The sequence below is a fragment of the Poeciliopsis prolifica genome, unplaced genomic scaffold (genome assembly GCF_027474105.1).
Source record: "Poeciliopsis prolifica strain line A6 unplaced genomic scaffold, Auburn_PproV2 SCAFFOLD032, whole genome shotgun sequence".
NCBI lineage: Eukaryota > Metazoa > Chordata > Actinopteri > Cyprinodontiformes > Poeciliidae > Poeciliopsis > Poeciliopsis prolifica.
In genome coordinates, this window is record NW_026562407.1 from 6,373,496 (window position 1) to 6,393,010 (window position 19,515).

Consider the following 19,515-nt stretch of genomic DNA (forward strand, 5'->3'; position numbering starts at 1 on the left):
GGGACAAAGGTTAAATGTTTGTGACATAATGATGATATTTATGTCAGATACCGTTCGCCCATGCAAATTCCGGGGAGAAAATTTCATATATGTACTGATGAGGTAAAAATAAGTCTGTTCAAAGTTTACTGTACATCCCCGTGCACAGCCCCTTTGTGGTGCTCATTTTAAAGAGCTGGCATGCAGAAGCTTCAGGTTGCTTTTTTACGTGTTGCTGTGTGTCGTGTCTTTGTTCTTTTTTTATGTCGAAGTGAACCATGAGTCTGTTGAATAACGCAATCTCGATACTTTAAATGCAGTTTTTACAACAAGCCCTTAGAGTTTTGTTGGAGAACAAACAGCATCATGAGGACCAAAGAACACCAAACGGGTCACTATCAGTAATTTCAACTCCTGACAGTTAAAGGTTTCAGAATAATGTTTCAATTTTAAGCATATTTACAAACAAGCAGGACATTTTTACTGAGTGTAGAAGTATGAAGGGAAGCAGAATAATAAATGTTGCTCTTAAATGAAAACTGCTTTGGTCTTGTTTAAGCCTGTAAATCAACTCCAAATGTGCAGGTGTGAGTTAAAACAAAGAATCATTGTAGAGGAACATCGCCCCCTGTTGACTGGAGTGCATTTTGCAATGGACTTGACATTTGTTGTCGCATTCAACAACTAAGAGTCCCTGTTGTGAGAAAAGTAATAAAGTATTCTTGACAAAAAGAGAAGATATGTTGTATGATAATGGCTATGTCTTTGTTGTAAAAATGCTTGTCGACAACAGAAATTTTACCCTTGGAAACCTTTTTTTTTTCTGTTAAATGGTGTCACATTTGTAAGGAAGATCTACATGCATGTTAAGACTGGGATGCCATTTGATAGCATTGTGTGACCAAGCTGGTCACCAGAAAGAGGAGGAAGTTCCAGGTTGTTTTTGGTTTGTTAAATGTAAATTTTTAAATTGACAATATGTCATGTGTTTCTTCATATTTTTATCATTCACTTCAATAAACAAGACATAATGAAAGTGTAAACTGAATTCAGAGCCAATAGCATTGGTTCCAAGAGACGCTCTAGAACAAATGGCTTAAAAAGATACTTCAATAGTTTTACAACTCTTTTCTTCTATTTCAGACATTTTAATTTGGAGTAGAGCTGCTCTTGTCTGAGTACAGTTTCTGACTACCAGCCTATAATAACTTCACAAATGAAGGAGGAACATATTTTAACAGAAAATGCATCAAACACAGAAACACACCTGCTGTTTATAGTAAAGTCAGACTTCTGGTTTGCACACAGGCTTCCTGTTTCTAATGTTACTCAGTCTGCAGAGCCTTTTGACCCATTGAGAGGTCAAGTGGATATGCCATAAACACTTATCACTGACAATGGTTTGCACAGTATTTTCTTGTACATATTAACTTCTCTGAGTCTTGGTTTCCAAAGGCAGGCAGTTTTTTCTGCCTGAATAAATTATTTTGTTTTGACATTGTTAGTTAATCTCACTCATTTTTACTTTATCCTTTAAAATACCAAAATTTGCACACAAATTTGTAATTTCAGTTCTCTGTTCTTGAGTCTCTCTACTTCAGTAATTTTTTTGATTCCTTTCTTTCTTTCATATTAAAATAATGTTTAAGTAGTGCTGCTCATGTCTGACTTTAGAGATGTTGCCAATATAACATAAAGCCTTTTTAATTCACCCATTGTGTTTGTTGTTTATTTCTTTGTTTTGTTTTGAGTAAACATCTGCTATAGATTCTCTCCTCCCATTGTTTCTACACAGCTTAATCTGAGTGAGAAAAATATCTTTGTGAAATCTTTAGAGGTTTTGTGTCTTTTCTTCTGTTTATTAATGACTGAATTAAATGATGAATGATTACTTACTTAATAAAATAACATTATCTCTTAAACAAGCTACTGGAAAAGTAATGAAGCTGTAAACCTTATTGAAAGTTTTTCAGTCACAGGCATTCAAGCCCCATTTTCTTTGAGATATTTTATGAATAGTAGCTCAACAGGTTTGGTTACATATTTTCATACTGAAATCGAAAGTAAAACGTAGGCGTGTCTTTCCGTCTGTTTCACGTCTTGTTTATTTCTAACCGGGCAACAGAAGCGAGCAGGTATCAGATCTTCCCTCCTGGACTTGATTCACGTCTAAAACTCGTCAGCAGGAATCATCACCGTTTTTCAGTGGTTATGTTCATGTCACCTTTGACTCACTGGAGCCCAATGGGGAAGCAAAGAGTTACAATCGCTGCTTTAACAGGTAAATATGATCCAGATTTCATTCTGTAAATCTGATCTCATCATGTCAAGAGTTTCCAATCTTGTTTGTTTTTCTCTTACAGAGAGAAAAGCAAATGTTTGTTCTCTTATAGCTCAGACAGTTTCTCATTAATATTTTTTCTATCCCAGGTAATCAGATGATTTATTTTTGCTTTCTGGTTCTCCTTTCTTCATCCGGCTCTGCTGCTCCAGGTGAGTCCTGACATCATCATTTATAGCGCAGGATTCCCCTGAGAGTCCTCGTCTGCATGACTTCATTTATTGGTTTAAAGTGACTTTCTTCTCCAGAGAAACTCTTGGCTTGATCACCAGATCTTAATTTTTTGGAGCATTTATAGGACTAAAGTCAAATTTCTTTGTTTGTACACTCAAACTTGATTCTGATCCTAATCAGAATTGGCCAACTTCTGCATGGGGTCCTTAGCAAAATATGGTTTTGTGGCCCTGAACTTCAATCAACAGTCAGAAGATTAGCTCATTGAAACACCTGTTATAAACGCCATACATCTCTGATCGTGATGGTTAAATTTTATACTATATTCATGTATTTTTGTATTGGCAACAAAAAATAAACTAGTGTGCACTGGACTTAATATGGAATACACACACACACACACACACACACACACACACACACACACACACACACACACACACACACACACACACACACACACACACACACACACACATTAATTGATATACTTTGATTAAATTAATTTCTCTTTCTATTTTATCTTCGGTGCTTTGGAGGTTTTGACATGCACTGCATGTTACATGGCAGCTAATATTATTACCAGGGGTCCTTAAGAAAGGCTTCTGCATTCATTCATGAAATAAAAATCCGAACATTACAATAAAAAAGTGTGTTTTTGTTAATATAAAAACATAGAAATCATGACTAAATAAACTATTGTGATCTTTTGGAACCAGCAGTATTGAAAAAATTTCTACCAACAGCATAAATATCATTTCACAACCATGTTGTACATGCTACTGGTTCACAAAAAAAATATTTTAACGGTTCCTTTTTTATGTTTACCGTTTATGGAACAGCAACTATCATTATTTATTGTTTGCAAAATTATTTAATATAAAGAATTTAATCTACTGAAAAATCTAAGACAGACTTGGAATCAAGGGAACCTTTTACTTTGAAACACTGAACATACTTAATCTAAAACCACAACAAAATGAAAAGATGACTCTGATTATGATTTTCTTTTCTTTTCAGTTTCAGAGACTTTCACAGTTTCAGTAAAGTCTCCTGTCTCAGTCCAGAGAGGTCAAACAGCCATCTTACCCTGCTGGCTCACCCCGTCTCAGAGTGCAGAGGATATGGAGGTTCGCTGGAATCACTGGAGTCATGAGTTTGGTTCTCCAGTCCTGCTTTATAAGGACAAGGCTTTCGACTACTCATCCCAACAAGCTTCATACGCTGGCCGAGTCTCATTGGGCTTAAAGGAAAAAACATCAGGAGGATTAAAGTCAGGTGATGTCAGCCTGAAGCTGGAAAACGTCACAATTGAAGATGCAGGAAAATATATATGTTCTGTCAGCAGTTCTGATGATTATGACAGTGCAACTATTATTCTCAGTGTGACAGGTGAGAACCATGAGATCAAAACCAAACAGAATGATGTCAACATTGAATGATCATCCTCTTCTTATTCCAGAAACTGGAGGCCAACCTCTCCTGTCAGCAGTGATGAAAGACGATAACAAAGTTAATATGAGCTGCCAATCTGCTGGCTGGTATCCAAAGCCTGAGCTGCACTGGTCAGACAACAAAAAGGCTCTCACACCTGCTGATGTGTCGATCAGCAAAAACTCTGCTGGTTTTTATTCAGTCCATAGTTGGGTTCTGGTCTCCAGTCCTTGTGACGTCTCCTGCTCTGTTGGGCTCGTCAATGAGGCACCAAAAGAGGCCAGAATGTGTTTGGAAAATCCTCCATCATCACAAGAAGGTACGTGGTTTCACCCTCAAGTTTCTTTTATTAGTCTTTTATGAAAAATAAGTTTATTTGAACAGTATTTGCTCTTTATTTAGATACAATATTGCTCTTCGCTGGATGGGTGGCCTTTGGGATCCTTGCGGCAGCTGTAGTTGTTGTCGGAGCTGTTCTGTACTTCAGAAAGAAAGGTCAATGTTTGATTTAAGGCAAAGAGAATGCACGTATGAAATTTAAAGAATGGTGACATTTTATTGAGCAATAACTTCAAACCTTGTTCTATTTATTTTAATTTCAGCTAACAAGGCAAAATCTGGAGACGACACAGCTGGGGGTAAATAAAACACAACAGACCTAAAATGTCATTGTTTTTCTATTAAAGGGGCAATCATTTAGTTTTGTTTTGTGGTTTTCTGACTTAAGTACAAATGTAACAAAATAAATCTTTGAAATAACTATTTGAACAGATTGATGAGACTTAATGAGATTTAACTATGTCAAGTGTCAGTTACTACTTTTCCTAAATAAAAGCTGTTGTAACTTATTATATTTAGAAGTCATAAGATTAGAGCATTGATAAATACATTGAAAGTTTGAAAATATTATGAAGTAATATTGTAGATATAGTCCACAACCTTGTGATCATACTGTACAGACTTAACTGCCACAAATGTGCTTTAAGTGTGAAAATAAGGTTTATTTAGGTTTATTTAGGTTACCACAATAAGTCTGTTTTGATACCGGGATTTAAAATGTCATCTCTGTCTTGACCCTGTAAGAATTGAATTAAAAAAAGAAGTTTAGATCTGTTTTTTCCAGAGTAGTTTTCCATAATGTCATGAGGAAACTGGTAATTCAATAATCAAATTCCTTTAAATGTCTAAGAAGAACTAAATAAGAACATTTTTCTTTTAGTACATTAAATCCGAATCGTCCATCTAGATATCAAAATGTGAACCTCTTTATCCATCAGACCATCCTAGAAGTCACTGTGTAACATTAATAAGCATAAAACAGTTATGACAACAAGTCATGCTGGATTTAAAATTCCTAAAGTTTGTGTTTTTACCTTTCAGCGGCTGAACTAATGAGCAGGCCTGAAGGTAAGAAAGAAGACATCATTCATTTGTACTTCTTTCTCTATGCCTGTCAGTTTAATTCATTTCAGTTCAACAGAATGTATTTATATAATGCCAATTCACAGCACGGTCACTGAACGTGCATTTCAGGTTATTTTAATTTGCCCTAAATGAATGAAGGCTTGAATTGAACACATCACAAACATGAACTTATTACATATCTTTACAGTGAGTCAGACTCTCAGCAATCTCACCTTCAAACTAGAAATGTCTGTAAAAGTGTAGATGGTTTTAATGCTATGTTTATTTTTGTGATATAAATATATACAAATGTATTTAATTTGGCATTTTTTCCTTAGAAAGTGAACAACTTCTGCCTACAGGTAGGACCCAGAATTTTAAGTTGCCAGTATTAGAGTCTAAACAAAACCTTTATAATAGAAAATCACATTTCTGGGATGTTTTTTTCTATTGGTTTTTCTGTCCAGCAACATGGCAGCCAACAGCTCACTGGGAAGCCTCCCAGTATTATGGTAATTTCACATTTACTTAATATTATTCTTATTTAGCGTTTTTTTATGTGATTGTGTTGATTATAATCCAATTTTTTATTTTTAACAGATAATGTTCAACTGGTGGGCACAAACAATACGCTGATAATAATCACAGGTTCTAAACTGAGAGAAAATATCCATGCAAAGTTTCCTGATGGAGACAGAGTCACTTGTCTCACTGCAGTCAGAGGTTCTCCTGGCTTCTCTTCTGGACGTCACTACTGGGAGGTTTGCTTAATGGCACCTGAAGTCGACCTCAAGACGTCCTGGTGGATTGGAGTTACAGATAAACATGAAATCCCTCATGATGAAAGTTTCCCTCCAACCAAAAAAAATGGTTTCTGGTTCTTGTCTTCTTGCCCCAACCGGGAGAATACTGTTCAGTTTAGCACCGAACCAACGACATTCATTTATGTCCAGTCAAAACCAAAAACAGTTGGTGTGTATTTGGACTTTGACAACAGAGAGCTCTCCTTCTATAATGTGGAAGAGAAATGTCTGATTGGATCTCTGGCAGCAGAATTCACAGGTAAACTGTTCCCACTTTTTAACCCTGGGAAAGGTGACGTGTTACCTATGGAGATAATACAAAGACCTGTGCAGGATCAGTCAAATAACTGATGAACCTGTGGAGAAAGTACAGAAGGAGAGGAGGATTAATCATCCAGTTCCTCTGGATGAGAACTGAATGTTTTGCTCCTTAAAAAGAAAAGAAGAAAAATAAGACACACCACATTGTACAATTTTTTAAAAAATCCTGTTTTGTTGGTGATTTTTGTTCAAATCTCCATTCTTCTCCAGGTTTGAATTCTAGTTACCATAATATCCTGGACATTTGAGAACATTCACATTTTTTAAATCACTGTTAAATGACTGAACACAATGCTGAAGCTGTTTTTTGATTTGTGGTGATGTGTTCAAGGACTATGTCAATTATTTTCTAGTGTCTGAACCAACTTAGATCCATCAACTTACTTGAGTTGTTGAGGGATCTAAGTTGTTTAGATCTTACCTGAGTTAGATCTAAACTGTATTTAGATCAAATGTCTTGGTCTAAATAGTTTATTTACTGCTTGATGTGGTGAACTAATCTAATCTGACATAAAAAGAAAATTATTGATCTTGAAATCCACTTGATCAGTATGTCCCAGCCCATGCAGGACAGTGTCCTTAAGGCTCACCGACCTGCATGGTTTCCTTTCTTCAATTATCTCAGATAATTACAGCATCAGTTAATCAGCCACCAGTTGGCATCAATTGTCCTGAGGCAGAGAAATACATAAAACATACAGGGCATTTTATCACGAGGACCAGGGTTAGGAAACATTGCTCTTGTTTAGATCATAAAGGTACATCTTAAATGTCTAAATATCGTCTAAAAGTTTATTTCATCAACTCAGTTTGAAATGTTAAACTCTGAAACAGTGACCCAAGCAAGTTCACGCCGTGAATATTAAAGATAGCCTTTGAACTTTTGGCACCAGAGTGGTCAGGTGCCGAGTCCTGCTGGAAAATGTAATCACATCTTTGCACAGCGTGGCAGCAGAGAGAAGCCTGAAGTACTTTGGACTGATCTGACTTTGGACTAAAATAAAGTGGACCAACACCAGCAGATGAAATGCAACCCCAAGTCACTGTGGAAATTTCACTCTTCCTTCAATCAACTTATTGAAAAGACATTGGACCACTGTGCAGCAGATGATTCTGACATCTTTGGTCCAGGAGGAGTTTAACACGAGGAATGTAATCATTTTGAAGCTCATGTTCTGGATTTGTCTTCAGCTGAAGTTCATGTACATTTCCTTCAAACTCTCAACATGTTGTGATTATGTTTGTTGCTTCTGGAAGGATTTTCCCTTCGACCCAACTTTTCATAAATTTCCTGAGAACAGCCAGATTCTTCAGGATTGTGCCTTGGTAGATTGCTCCCCCTAGAGGAGGAGTTTGGTTAGTGTCTGCTGGACAACTGTAGGTTTCCCTCAGTGTCCAAGCAGGAACAGAAACATGTTAACTGAAATTATTAATGCCTGTAATATTCTTTTGACAGATATATTCATTTGATGTCATTGCTTATGAAAATTAAATAATTGCTTTAGATTATTCTTTTTTAAATAAATTACTAAACTAGGCTAATTTGTTGATAGTGATTTTATTTTTATGCACCTGCTAAGGAATAAAATCTTGAAATTCAACATATTGCCATTCTTATCCACACCTGAAAATTGTATAAAACAAATTTTTACTTTTTAATAAATACCAAAAACAAAACCCCCCAAAAAACAAGTTTGTCATTTCTATGATGCTCAGTTGTTTTCACAATGTAAAATTCACTTTACAATCAGTTTTAGGAAAACACACCAAAATGTCATACACTTTAATAAGTACAGGTAATATTTACAGTTTATATACACAAAGAGAAACTGCCAACTTTGCTATCACAGCCTCATACTTTTATAGATTAGGAACTATTTACAGTGTGGATAAGTTCTTATGTTGATTCTGAAATACATATTTCTTAAAAATTATACTCAGTCAATTCAAGTAGACGTGCCTTGACACACTAACCTATGATGACGGTATGGAGGTATGCAAGAAACACTTAAAAACAGGTGCATCATGGTCTGGGACACTGAAGAATACTTTTTTTTCCAACACACACCAGTTGGAGCACACATGAGCATCAAACACATACTGTACAGATTCATCCTAGTCCATGTAATTTAGTTTGTTCTCCCAAAGCTTTACACATTCATGTTTGGTCAACAGCGAAGTGACAGAGGTCTGTCTGCTTTCTGTGTAAAACTCCAGACTTGTTGCTAGTGGCCCACTTTCTCCCACATGTTCTCTACTTTTATTTTACTGGCAGAAAGTAAACAGGACATTTAAAAAATAATAATAATAATAAAAAGTGTTCACTGTGCTCCACTTCATTTTGTCAAAAAGTTTCCGAATGGAGCAAAAGAATTTTTTTTCTTCATCCAGTCTCATAGCTTAATCACTTTTATTACACTAATCCCTTATAACCAGGGCGATGACCTGGAAAACCCCAAAACTTTAGGTGCTGTTCCTCTCAGCTTGTTCCACAGTTCGTCCCGACTGCTGGTGGTTTATACATCGTGGTGTTTTACCTCCTTTCCCTTTGCTCTAGCTAACGGCAGCAGCGCTTTCTCTCCTCCCCTGCTTCTTCAGCAGCTGGATCCGGTTGTGGACGTAAAACTTGATGGCTCTCCAGTCTCGCTGGTTGCTCACCAGCAGGGGGCAGAGTTCCAAGCAGCGTTCACAGTCCGCCTTGGCAGGGACACGCAGGTCCAAGAGGTTCTTCTTGAGGTGCGTCTCCACAGCTACGCGCTCCGCCTCGGACCAGGGCCGCTTCAGGACGCCGCGTTTTCCTGAGGGAAGGTGTAATGAAGGCCATTAGCTGTACGCACAAGATCCTCTCAGGTCACGGGATCGCCATTGACAAACCTACCTGATTTAACTGGAGCTGCTCTCCTTTTCTGGGCGTTTGCTACAGGAGGGGTGACAGTGGTTGTAGGAAGGGATGCAGGTTTCTTTCGAGGGGGTCGTCCCGGTCCTTTCTTCTTTACGATCACCTCCGTCTTCTCCTTGACGTCTTCTTTCTCTTCACCTGCATCCGAATCTTCTGAAAATGAATCTCCGGAGTTGCCAGACATCACTGTTTGAAGAAAAATGTGAATGTGACTGAATGCTTAACACTTTCAGCTTTCTTGTTGTTAAAATGTGTGATTGCAGTAAGCTGGACTTGGTGCATGTTTCAATACTCTGCTTCCATGATCCTGCTGAAGATTTGTATCCCCAAAGCATAATGAAGCCTCCAGTCTTATGTGTTTAGGATGATGTGCAGTTCAAAAAGCTTCCTCACCTGATCCTTGTCTGTCGCCATTGCTTGCTTCACTGATTAATGCTTTACTTGCTGCCTAAACTCTGCTTTAAAACCCCTCCCCAACTTTATCTCCGACTCATCTGTTGTGTTCTTGGTTTGGATGAGGCAGATTGTTCTGCAACATCAGAGGCATTCGCAAAACAGCTGGAGATTAGATATCCAGAAATTCACTCCATTTACCATTTAGGTGATTTCTGAAGACTGCATTTCATTTTGGTGTACCAGCAAGAATTAGGCAGAAAAATAAAACACGCACTTCAAACGTTTTAAGAAAAAAAACTAACAAAAAATCCTGATAAAAACTATGTCCTTCATGCCGCTTGTCGAAAGAGGACAGATGTATCTAGTACTTCTGGGGGACAAAAGAAGACTTATTCACTTTCACTGAATGAAAACAAAAAGAAAAAGATCACCATAAATCTTTTTGATTTTAAAAAACATACAACATTGTGTCTGTCTATTGATTTGGGTGCAGCTACATCATTGGCTGAAAAGACATACATAAAGGGTTGGAAATAGAAAAAGAAAACTGTTAGATACACTTTCTTACCGTCTAACTCGAGGCAAATGTCCTGCAGGCTCATCCCCCTGAAAAGCACGCCCTCTCTCTCTCCGTAGAGAACGACGCGTCCAACTCGACTCATCAGTACCGGATCTCGTATGATAGAAGAGCAGTTCTGCGTCACGTGGTACTCCCGTTCCAGGAAGTCCTCCAGCCGTTTGATGGCTCCACCTGGGCCCTCTCCCTCATCCAGCAGCAGCAGCTGGGTAAGGATGGCCACCTGCCGCCGCACTCGCGTTGCTGTCAGCGTCCCGGCGTTTTTGGCCCCACTGGCCCGAGCCAAGTTCCTCAGCAGGTCTGTGCCGCGGAGTGGAGTGGCAGGCGAGTGGTAGGGTCGGGAGAAGACATAGGGGCTCTCAGGGTCCACGCCCACGTTGGGGCTGGTGCGGAGCAGCAGGTCCAGGCAGGACTCGCAGTGAGGTGGGAGGATGAGCGGCTGGACGCGGCCACGCTTGCCCAGGACGCCCGCCCGTGGAAGGTGGCATAAGACCTGACGCTCGAAGGGGGACAGGAAAGACTCCATGGCAGGGGAGGCGCTGGGGTCAGACTGTGGCGTGATCCGGTTGCGGTAGTCCTGAATCGTGAGCTTGGCCATCTCGCATTCCCGGTGTCGGTTGTAGAGGATGAGCAGCGAGAGGCTGGAGTGGCAGAGCAGCCGCCACGCCTCGGCTGAGTGGGGAGAGCGAGTCAGAGAGAGGGAAGAGGAGTGCTGCTGGCGGCGGAGGTAGATGATCAAACACGACAGGGAGGAGAGCAGGGGAGACATGTGCTGCCTGTGTGTACTGGAGAGAAAAACATTAATGCGATTAATTTATTACTGAAATCATTACAGACTATTTTAGTAATCAATTAGCTGTTCAGCCGGTGGGAAAAAAAAATATTCAGAGTAGTAATTTTTTTTAGAAAAAAAAATACAGATTTTTTTATTTAAAAAGGAATATAATTTTTTTTTTTACAATTTTAATGTATGTCTAATACTGTGTAAAAAGGAATAAGCAGACAAATGAAAAACCTGTGGATTAATTGATGACATAATAAATAAATGCTTCTAGGCAGAAAATCTAACCACACCTTATAACTTCTCCATTCTTCACTGGTGCATCCTCCTCCACTCCACTCAGCTCCAGATCTTCATCAGGATCGATATTCGGCTCCGGAGTGGGAGGCGGCAGCAGCTCCTCTTGATTCTTCTCTACCTCCACTTTCTGCTGCTCCTCGTGCTTCTCCTTCTTCATTCGCCTTCCTCTTTTCAAAGCCGGGGTCGGCGGTGGCGATGGACTTTTTACCCGAGAGACCAGCGGCGGCGAGGAGAGTTTGGCAGCAGGAAGTGGTAAGCTGGGCCCCTTCTTTGCAGCTGTGGGCTGTGCAGACGAAGGAGGTGAAAGCGAGAGGGAGAAGGAGACGCTGCCTGTGCTCGAGCGCGTCGCCGGCGACTCCTTCTCCCTGGAGAAGAGCGAGGGCGGAGCCGGGTTGGAGGCGGAGGACTGTGGGATGGCGAAGGAGTGGCTGTGAGGAGCAGAAGTGGAGGACGAGGAAGGGTGCGGCGTATTGCCGTTTGAGGAGCTGTGTGTGTGTAGGTGTGCCAGCTCCATGGCCGTTCGGACATCTGGCTGGTTGCTGTGGTATTTCTCCAGGTGGCGTGCCAGCGAGCGGTAGTGGCGGCCGCAGTACGGGCAATGCTGCCGCCGGTTCGCCGCGCCGGCGCTGGAGCTGCCGATGTTTATGTTGATGTTATTGTTTATGTTGGTGGTTGGGGGCGCCAGTGGCCGAGCTGGTGGGGCCACGGGCCCCGGCCGGGAGAAGGAGGAACAGGGGCGCCCAGGACCCCTGGAGGAAGGTGGAACGCTCTTCTTCTTGGAATTAATGGCCGCAGGCAGCTTGCGCTTCTTGCGGCGACGAAGCATCCGACCCCTTATCTCCTCGATTTCTTCTTCTTCATCGTCGTCGTCATCATCGTCGTCCTCCTCCTCTTCATCTTCCTCCCGGTCTGAGTCGCTGGCCTCAGAGTGGGTGAGTGGAGATGAGGAGGGCGACAGCGACCAGGAGGGGGTGAGGTAATCGGACACAGCGAGGGACAGCGGGTGAGGGCCAGCCTCTTCCTCCTGGTTACACAACAGAAGAACAATTAACTGGTGTAGATTACAACTGTCCTCCAGCCAGGAGTAAAACACATCTGTTGTGATTGTTTCTAATAATTTAGAAAAAATGATTACTACAATTGTCTTTTACTCTTCTGTTGTTGTTCTTTGGCTCCTTCAAAAAAAAAAGTTTGCTATTATTAAAATTGCTCTACTCCATATAGTACTGGACTGGTGGCTTCATTTAGAAATAAATGAAATTTATATGAATGCCTCGTCCAATGACTGCTTGCAAAAAAAATGATCAAGATCATTGCAATTTACAAAAAAATTTGTTAGGAATATGCAAAAGCTATGATAAGCTTAAATTAGGGCTGCAGCCAGTAGCATTATTCACTTCATGGAGCAGAAAATAATTGATAGATAATTACTGTCATGTGCTGATAAACGATGCTTGACAGCTGACATTTATTAAATTATCTCACAGACTAACAACTGCCTGAGACTGAACACACAATGCGGTCAGGAGAAGCAGAAAGGATCAGCTTCTTTAAAATGTTGTCTAAAATATTTAAATTCAGAATACAGCACATTGAAATTAGAACATGTAGCACACTTTACTATTCATATGTAATTAAAATAGTCAATTCTAAAGGTTCACAATGCAAAGAGGTACCTAGATTCTGCGTGTAAAAAATAACCGCAATTTTGAATGAGTACATTCAGTGAGAAATGTTGGTCTGTTTGACCATCGTATTCTTTATTACCATTTTATCCCCAATATTTCACTATTTGCTTGGACTTATCACTTGTTTAACAGAAAATACAGTAAAATGTCATTGACTGCTCACCATTGCGTTCTCCCCCCAGTCCGTCAGGCTGTAGTCCACAGTTATCTCCTCCCCTTTCGCAATGTCGCGGATTGCTATGACGACCAATCGGACCTGAGTACCACAGTGGACTTCTCGAATACGGCAGTTGGGAGGCGGGTGGAAGAGCACGGGTCCTCGAACACCGCTCGCTCCTTCTTCTCCCAGCTCAGGAACGCTGGACAAACATAAAGTGGGTTTAGCAATGAGACAGCTTCCGTCAGCATTGGACAAAAGTGTTCAGGGTCTTCTTTACCAGAGCTGAGTGGGGTCAGGCAGGTAGTAGGGACTGCCAGGAGGAGGAAGGCGGTCTTCTGCGCCTTCTGGGTACTGGCCGTCACCTTCGATCAAGTAAACGGCTTCATTATAGAAACTATGTTTAGAATGGAAGGTTTAACACACCACAACGAATAAACACAGCGGTAACAGATGGCAGCTTGTATGTGTATATATACCCGGGCTGTAGCTGTGCTCTGACATGCTCTCCTCCTCCTCATCTTCTGTTACATACGCTCGATCACACACCTTCACAGGTGTCCCCTTCCTTTTTCTCCCACACACGCGGCTGTAAGGAGAGAAAAGCCTTTGTTTAACATACAGTCAACATTATATAAAAAGCATTGATTAAAACATTTTTACTGTAAATATTGCCAGGAGACATCTTTAACAATTTGTTTCAACTATAAGAACCAATCAGGTTTTTACTGGTCCAAACTGATTTTTATTTATGCATTTATTCTAATTTTGGAAAATCCCCATATTACTAAGTGACTATAACAGATTTTTTTAAAGCATTTACTTAATTCAACAATAATACAGTTATCAATCATCACAGAAAAAATGTGCTGCGCGTTTCTTGTTTTTTCTAAACTTCATTTTCAGTTTAGACTCCAACTGAAAATGAAGAGATTACAGGATTGATGTTTATGCTGGGACTACACTACAATGGTTCCTGTAAATATTGTGCAACACCTTCTCAAATTGTACCACTACATCGGCGCTTTCTTCAGTTCACAGATTACAAACTTTGTTTTCGTACAGTACGACGAGACACGTGGAAGTGACAAACATGTGATGTGACACGTGTCGTATATGTTCGGAAATGTGCTGCATATGAACATACACTTTATGTAGAGTCTAAAGTTTATAAAAGAACTATAAACTCCTTTTATAGTTCTTCTTATAAAAGAAGAAGAACTAGAAAAACCCGGAAGCAAGGAGGTTAGTCTTCTTCACCAGAGAAGAAGACTAACCTTGGTAATCCTTGCCATTCTGTGCAAAACAAAACCCTTTTACAAAACAATAACATACTTTTACTGTAGTATTTTTGTGTTTACAATCATATTAATGTATGCTAATGTGAGAGAAATCAGTGAACCCTCAATTCAATAAGCAATAAGAAATGTTTGGGGAAAAATATTTTTATGTGGCTTTGAAGCTCACAAACTCCAATATCAGAATTTCAGTTTTTTTACTGACATGTCCACTTTAAAGAAAGAAACATTTCATTATAGTGTTAATATCATGCCCATCATACTGGCTTACAATATAAGCCAGATTAGTTATTTACATTTTTGAGAAGTATTCCAGTGAGAGTCTAATGAATGTAAGAGTTTCAGGTAAATTTGCTTCAACAGTGTGACACTTACCAGGGGCAACCAGAATTTCCAACAGGTTTGATTTTCACGCGACTGTGTGAATTTTGATTGGGAGTTGACTGTGAGGCGTTATGCTTTATGCATCAAATCATACATCCCTAACCTTTAAATATTTTTTTACTCAGACTTAAACAAAGAAAATGTGTTTGTTCATGCATTTTCAGACACAAACGGTCCACGAGAAGGCCTTTGCAAAACTTGCTGACAAGCCAAGGAGGAAAGTCAGCCTTTAGTTTCAGATGTGTTGCAGCAGGAATCCATCCAAAAGTTGCAGGAAAGTGGCACTGGAGTGAAGGATTGGAATTTCAAACCCCTGCTAGAGAAATTATTATTAAACTTTCCATGTATCAGCAGTGATGCTGGTAAATACTCATCCATTTACAGGACAATGTCTATTGTATACCCTTTTACCCTTAACTGTAGGCCTTTTTCTCTCATTTTCTTTTTTCTGTCCTGGAGATCTCTGAACTTGATAGGCAAGTCTATATCAGTCCTTGGCATAACAGACAGCAAAAAGTCAACCAATGTCTTTCGTGACAGCAAAAGCTGCCTTTTTAGCTTGTTAAAAGAAGAAAGATAATTTTGACGTAAGAAATATAGGCTAAAATAATATCCATTATTCCAGTATTTGTAACTGATCACTTTAAAAGATTTGGAACAAATCAAACTGTACTCAGCCACAGCTTCATGCGTCTTCATTTGCAATTATAATATCAGCCACAATGTTGCCCTGGAGATTGAAATCCAGTCTGTGGTGCAAATGGAGTAAGTTATATTCCATTTTTAGTGTAAACTGTTTACTGCATAAAACAGCTTACGGACTTAATTGTGTAAATGCAAGTGACCCATATTGTTTGTCAATGGGGACATTCAGGATGTTGTGGCTTTTTTCTTGAAACTGAAACTTCTCCGTAAAAACAAGGTTTTTTAGCTGCTGGTTAATAAATGCAATACAATTTTTATTTAACAGCGAGTTATTGTTGATCAAATAAAATGCATCACAGTAGCTTGATCAAAAATCTTGCCTTATTTTGGAGACAATTCGGGGCATTGATATGGTAAACAGGAAGCAACGAGTACACCAGCTAATTGCTGCTAATGGTCGTGATTTCTCTAATCGCAACACCAATAGTAGCCCCACCCCTTCATTCAATCACTCACACTGTGCGACTTGCCTTTAGAAAACACTGATTAGTGCAACAACGTGTCCCCTATTCTCTGAGCCCAGTGACAGTTAAATGTTTTAGGATGCATTTTTTTCATGGTGGTCAGCAACTTTGTTTACTCAACACAAAAACACGCCTGCCATTTGTGAGCCGTTGGTCCAAAACCGATGAGAAATATGTTCGAAAACACGCAGTTCTTAAAATCTGGTGGATGAAGAAGACTTCTGATTTAAGGGTTTTAAGAGCGAGTGTTTTCTGCGGGGATAATGCTAACATGAATGCTAAACCACTGCTAGCCTATTAGCTTCCAGCAGCAGCTAGCTAGGACTTCTCCGACGTATAAACATCTGAATTCAAAAGGGCTTCCTTTCAGTGCTAACCCAGCCACCTGGGCGGCAGACGCGAACCTTCAGTCTTCACCGTCTGCAGCAAATAAACAGATAAAATACACTTTCCCTTCTCCGTTTTCTGCACCACAAAATCGAAATCATGCACGCGAACACTGGATTTTAACGTTAACTACAAATACGCGCACGCTCTGCATGTGGCTCTGGCGTTTAATGCCATGAAAACGACTCGCGATGATCAACCGGTTTTTCGTCGCCGTACTCACTCACCCCCGTGGTGGCGGCGGCTTGCTCCCATCCCCGTCGCTGTCGAGGGTCGGTGGCTCCCGGTAGTCAAAAGGCGACCGTACGCTCTCCGCCATTAGGACTGCCTTCACTACCTCTGGCGCTCCGGTAGATTGCACACAACGCGCATGTGCACAACATCCTTGAGGTTCCGCTGCTAAAATGGGGTGCAGCCAACCACCCCCCATAAAGTGTGGAAATAATAATAATAATAATAATAATAATAATAATAATAATAATAATAATAATAATAAATAATAATAATAATAATAATAATACAAAATTTGTAAAGAAAATAACAAAATAAAAAATTCTCGCCATAAGAACTTGTCCTATTGAAAATAAGTAACAGTAGCAATACTTTTACTACTAATAATAGGAAAAATATCACATCTATAAAATAATACTGAAAAAAAAATCTAAATATGCTTTGCTCTGTGAAGAACTAGAGACCTGTCCCAGGCATACCTTGATCTGGGAATTAAACCCCAAGCATTAAATGCACACACTGAAATGAATACAGGGGACTGAAAAGAAAAATCTACTACACATGCCTGCCTATCATTTTGAAGTAAGCTGTTCCTCCATATTGAAAAAGTTCACTCACAGTGTGAATTTGTGTACATTCACAGAGTACATACTCTGGGAGAGCTGAGAGTCAGCTGACAAAATGCTACTGAACTTTTTTGCACTCATATGTAGGATAAAGAAATACAACAATGTTTTCCAGTGGCCTGAGAAAGTAAGAAATAGGTTAAATAATCTGCTGCAAATAGGATTGTGCCTGACCACCCAACCCAAATTGAAGAAATATCCAATTGTATTGGAAAACACTCTGAATCAATTAAAGTCAAGCTGAGTAGGTTCCAGTGATAAGAGGGCAAAAAGTTGCTGTTGTGTACATGTAGATGCAGGATAAATCGAGGACCAATGTGGAGCTCATCCAACATGGTCAGAGTGCTCTGAAACATGATGCACAGGTTGAACAGACACTCGCAAGTTTTTTGAACATTTACTTGTTCTTAAGACAGTAAGCGGACCAATTCTACTTACTCTGTTATACTGTTAGATGTAATTTGTTTTATGAGAAAGATATTGTTTTGCTCTGTTGAATTGTTAGATATATTGATTTATAAAATGAGAGAAAAAACACAATGCAATCACACGAAGAAGCAAAATCAAACTATGATGGATGTTGGTGGACACTGTAACCTGATTTTGATCCCATGTGGTTTCACTGGTGAAGAAAGCAACACGCTTGGGTTACACTGGCTGATTGCAATTATATGAATGCTTAACATCTCTCATGAGAAAAGTTGGCCACCTGTCTGCTTAAGTTCCCTCCGTAAATAAAAAGTATAAAAAGAAAATAACTCAGAGTTCTTTGCACATAGGTTTTTTTAGGAGTACGGATTTTACACTGATTGAGATTCAGTGCCTTTGTTCACATTTGTCTGCTGAAAGCTATAAAAATCCATTTAAGTTAATCATTGTTTATTTGTGTTGATGTTTATTTTGTATACAATATGTAACAGACTTTACGAACAATTGAAAACTCATCAAGTTCTTAGTCTGAGTTGTCTGTATGCACAAAAAGCCAAAGCAGATCAGTATGACTATGAGCCAATATTTCAGCTGTGCAGATGTCTGTGGGGTGCCTGGCACATTACATACGTCACGGGCAAACATAAGCAATTGGGTAAAATTTAAAACTTCAACACAGTCCACATCTCCAGGAAAGCAATTGTTTCTCAATAGCCAACCCCTCTCTACGAAGCAAAGTGTAATACAAGGGGACGGTTTTTACCAGACTACATTAATACAGCAATCAAAGAAAAAGAGAAAAATCTAACTTAGTCGCCTCTTGAAGCAAACTTACTTACAAACCCTGCAAGAATGTTCTTTGTCAAGGGAAATACCAACATGGCGAACCAGAGGTCACTTCAACACTTGCTGTGGAAATTCCAGTGTCTGGGAAAAGCTGTTTATATGACTCTGTTAAGTGATTTTTCGACATCAAGTGTATAGAGTGACCTACTGTTTACATGTTTAAATAGGAATATTTTCAAGAAGAAGCTGGTTGGTAGTGTTGATTAGGCTTGTTTAATGTTGTTGGAGTGAAATGAAAAGGGGTCACGTCTACTTTGTTCCTTCCCTCTCCATGTGTAAAACATGCAGGGTCTTTGCAGCATGGTCAGCCCAGTGGATGAGCTCCAACAGCACGCGGTAGGTCCACATTTTTAGGCCAAAGGTTCCCCCCATGCCATCAACTTCCTAGACAGAAGAGAGGAGGAAAACAAAGAATCACATGTTAGTAGGGAGAGACAGGGTGAAGGAATCATTCTGTTTGAGCCATATTAAAAAGATACAAAATTCCATCCTGTTATAAATTGAGGCTACATAAGCTCACTGACTGTTGGTCAAACTCTAGATTCAGTTGTGAAGATATCATGTTTTATTAAACAAAACAAATCAGAATGTAACAGTTATAGTGGAGAAATCTAACCTCAACTGCAGAAAGAGATTATGTTTATTATTAATCAAGGAAGAGACAAACTGGAAAAGTGTTTTTATTTATAAATTACTGGAGTCTGACTGTTATACACACTTTTAGTATCTATGAAATAATCTGTACAGTTTAAATATCTCTGTTTATTAAATATATATTGTTTTATATTGTTAGATGTAATTTTGAATGTTTTGTGGGAAAGAGAATATTTTGCTCTGTGCTATTGTTAGATAAATATATTGATTTATAAAATGAGAAAAGAAGCAAATGAA

The 19,515-nt window shown here is 39.4% G+C and overlaps 2 protein-coding genes across 2 annotated transcripts; one reads left to right on the forward strand and one right to left on the reverse strand.

The window, feature by feature from the left end:
• Nucleotides 1-2,106: 2,106 nt before the first annotated feature.
• On the forward strand, nucleotides 2,107-8,110 carry LOC129373264 (butyrophilin subfamily 3 member A3-like). Its single transcript, XM_055051123.1, has 10 exons — nucleotides 2,107-2,260; nucleotides 2,410-2,472; nucleotides 3,515-3,886; nucleotides 3,957-4,254; nucleotides 4,347-4,423; nucleotides 4,531-4,566; nucleotides 5,309-5,335; nucleotides 5,671-5,694; nucleotides 5,800-5,844; nucleotides 5,933-8,110. The coding sequence occupies exons 1-10, from the start codon at nucleotides 2,191-2,193 to the stop codon at nucleotides 6,484-6,486; spliced, it is 1,566 nt and encodes a 521-aa protein (XP_054907098.1). The 5' UTR covers nucleotides 2,107-2,190; the 3' UTR covers nucleotides 6,487-8,110.
• A 116-nt stretch (nucleotides 8,111-8,226) lies between these two features.
• LOC129373258 (uncharacterized) lies at nucleotides 8,227-16,858 on the reverse strand. Its single transcript, XM_055051116.1, has 8 exons — nucleotides 16,720-16,858; nucleotides 13,734-13,843; nucleotides 13,535-13,619; nucleotides 13,261-13,456; nucleotides 11,403-12,433; nucleotides 10,320-11,113; nucleotides 9,335-9,541; nucleotides 8,227-9,254 (listed from the first exon to the last, which is right to left on the reverse strand). Exons 1-8 carry the CDS (start codon nucleotides 16,809-16,811, stop codon nucleotides 9,010-9,012), a joined length of 2,760 nt encoding a protein of 919 aa, XP_054907091.1. The 5' UTR covers nucleotides 16,812-16,858; the 3' UTR covers nucleotides 8,227-9,009.
• Between the last annotated feature and the right edge of the window lie 2,657 nt (nucleotides 16,859-19,515).

What these genes read in the sequence shown, in the direction of transcription:
- LOC129373264 (XM_055051123.1), top strand. Translation starts at nt 2,191, where the DNA reads ATGTTCATGTCACCTTTGACTCACTGGAGCCCAATGGGGAAGCAAAGA. An exon ending in TCTGTACTTCAGAAAGAAAG is followed by an intron (nt 4,424 to 4,530) that starts GTCAATGTTTGA and finishes TTTTAATTTCAG; the next exon opens with CTAACAAGGCAAAATCTGGA. An exon ending in TGAACAACTTCTGCCTACAG is followed by an intron (nt 5,695 to 5,799) that starts GTAGGACCCAGA and finishes TTTTCTGTCCAG; the next exon opens with CAACATGGCAGCCAACAGCT.
- LOC129373258 (XM_055051116.1), bottom strand. Translation starts at nt 16,811, where the DNA reads ATGGCGGAGAGCGTACGGTCGCCTTTTGACTACCGGGAGCCACCGACC. An exon ending in AGAGCACAGCTACAGCCCGG is followed by an intron (nt 13,620 to 13,733) that starts GTATATATACAC and finishes ACTTGATCGAAG; the next exon opens with GTGACGGCCAGTACCCAGAA. An exon ending in CATTTGCCTCGAGTTAGACG is followed by an intron (nt 9,542 to 10,319) that starts GTAAGAAAGTGT and finishes TTCTTCAAACAG; the next exon opens with TGATGTCTGGCAACTCCGGA.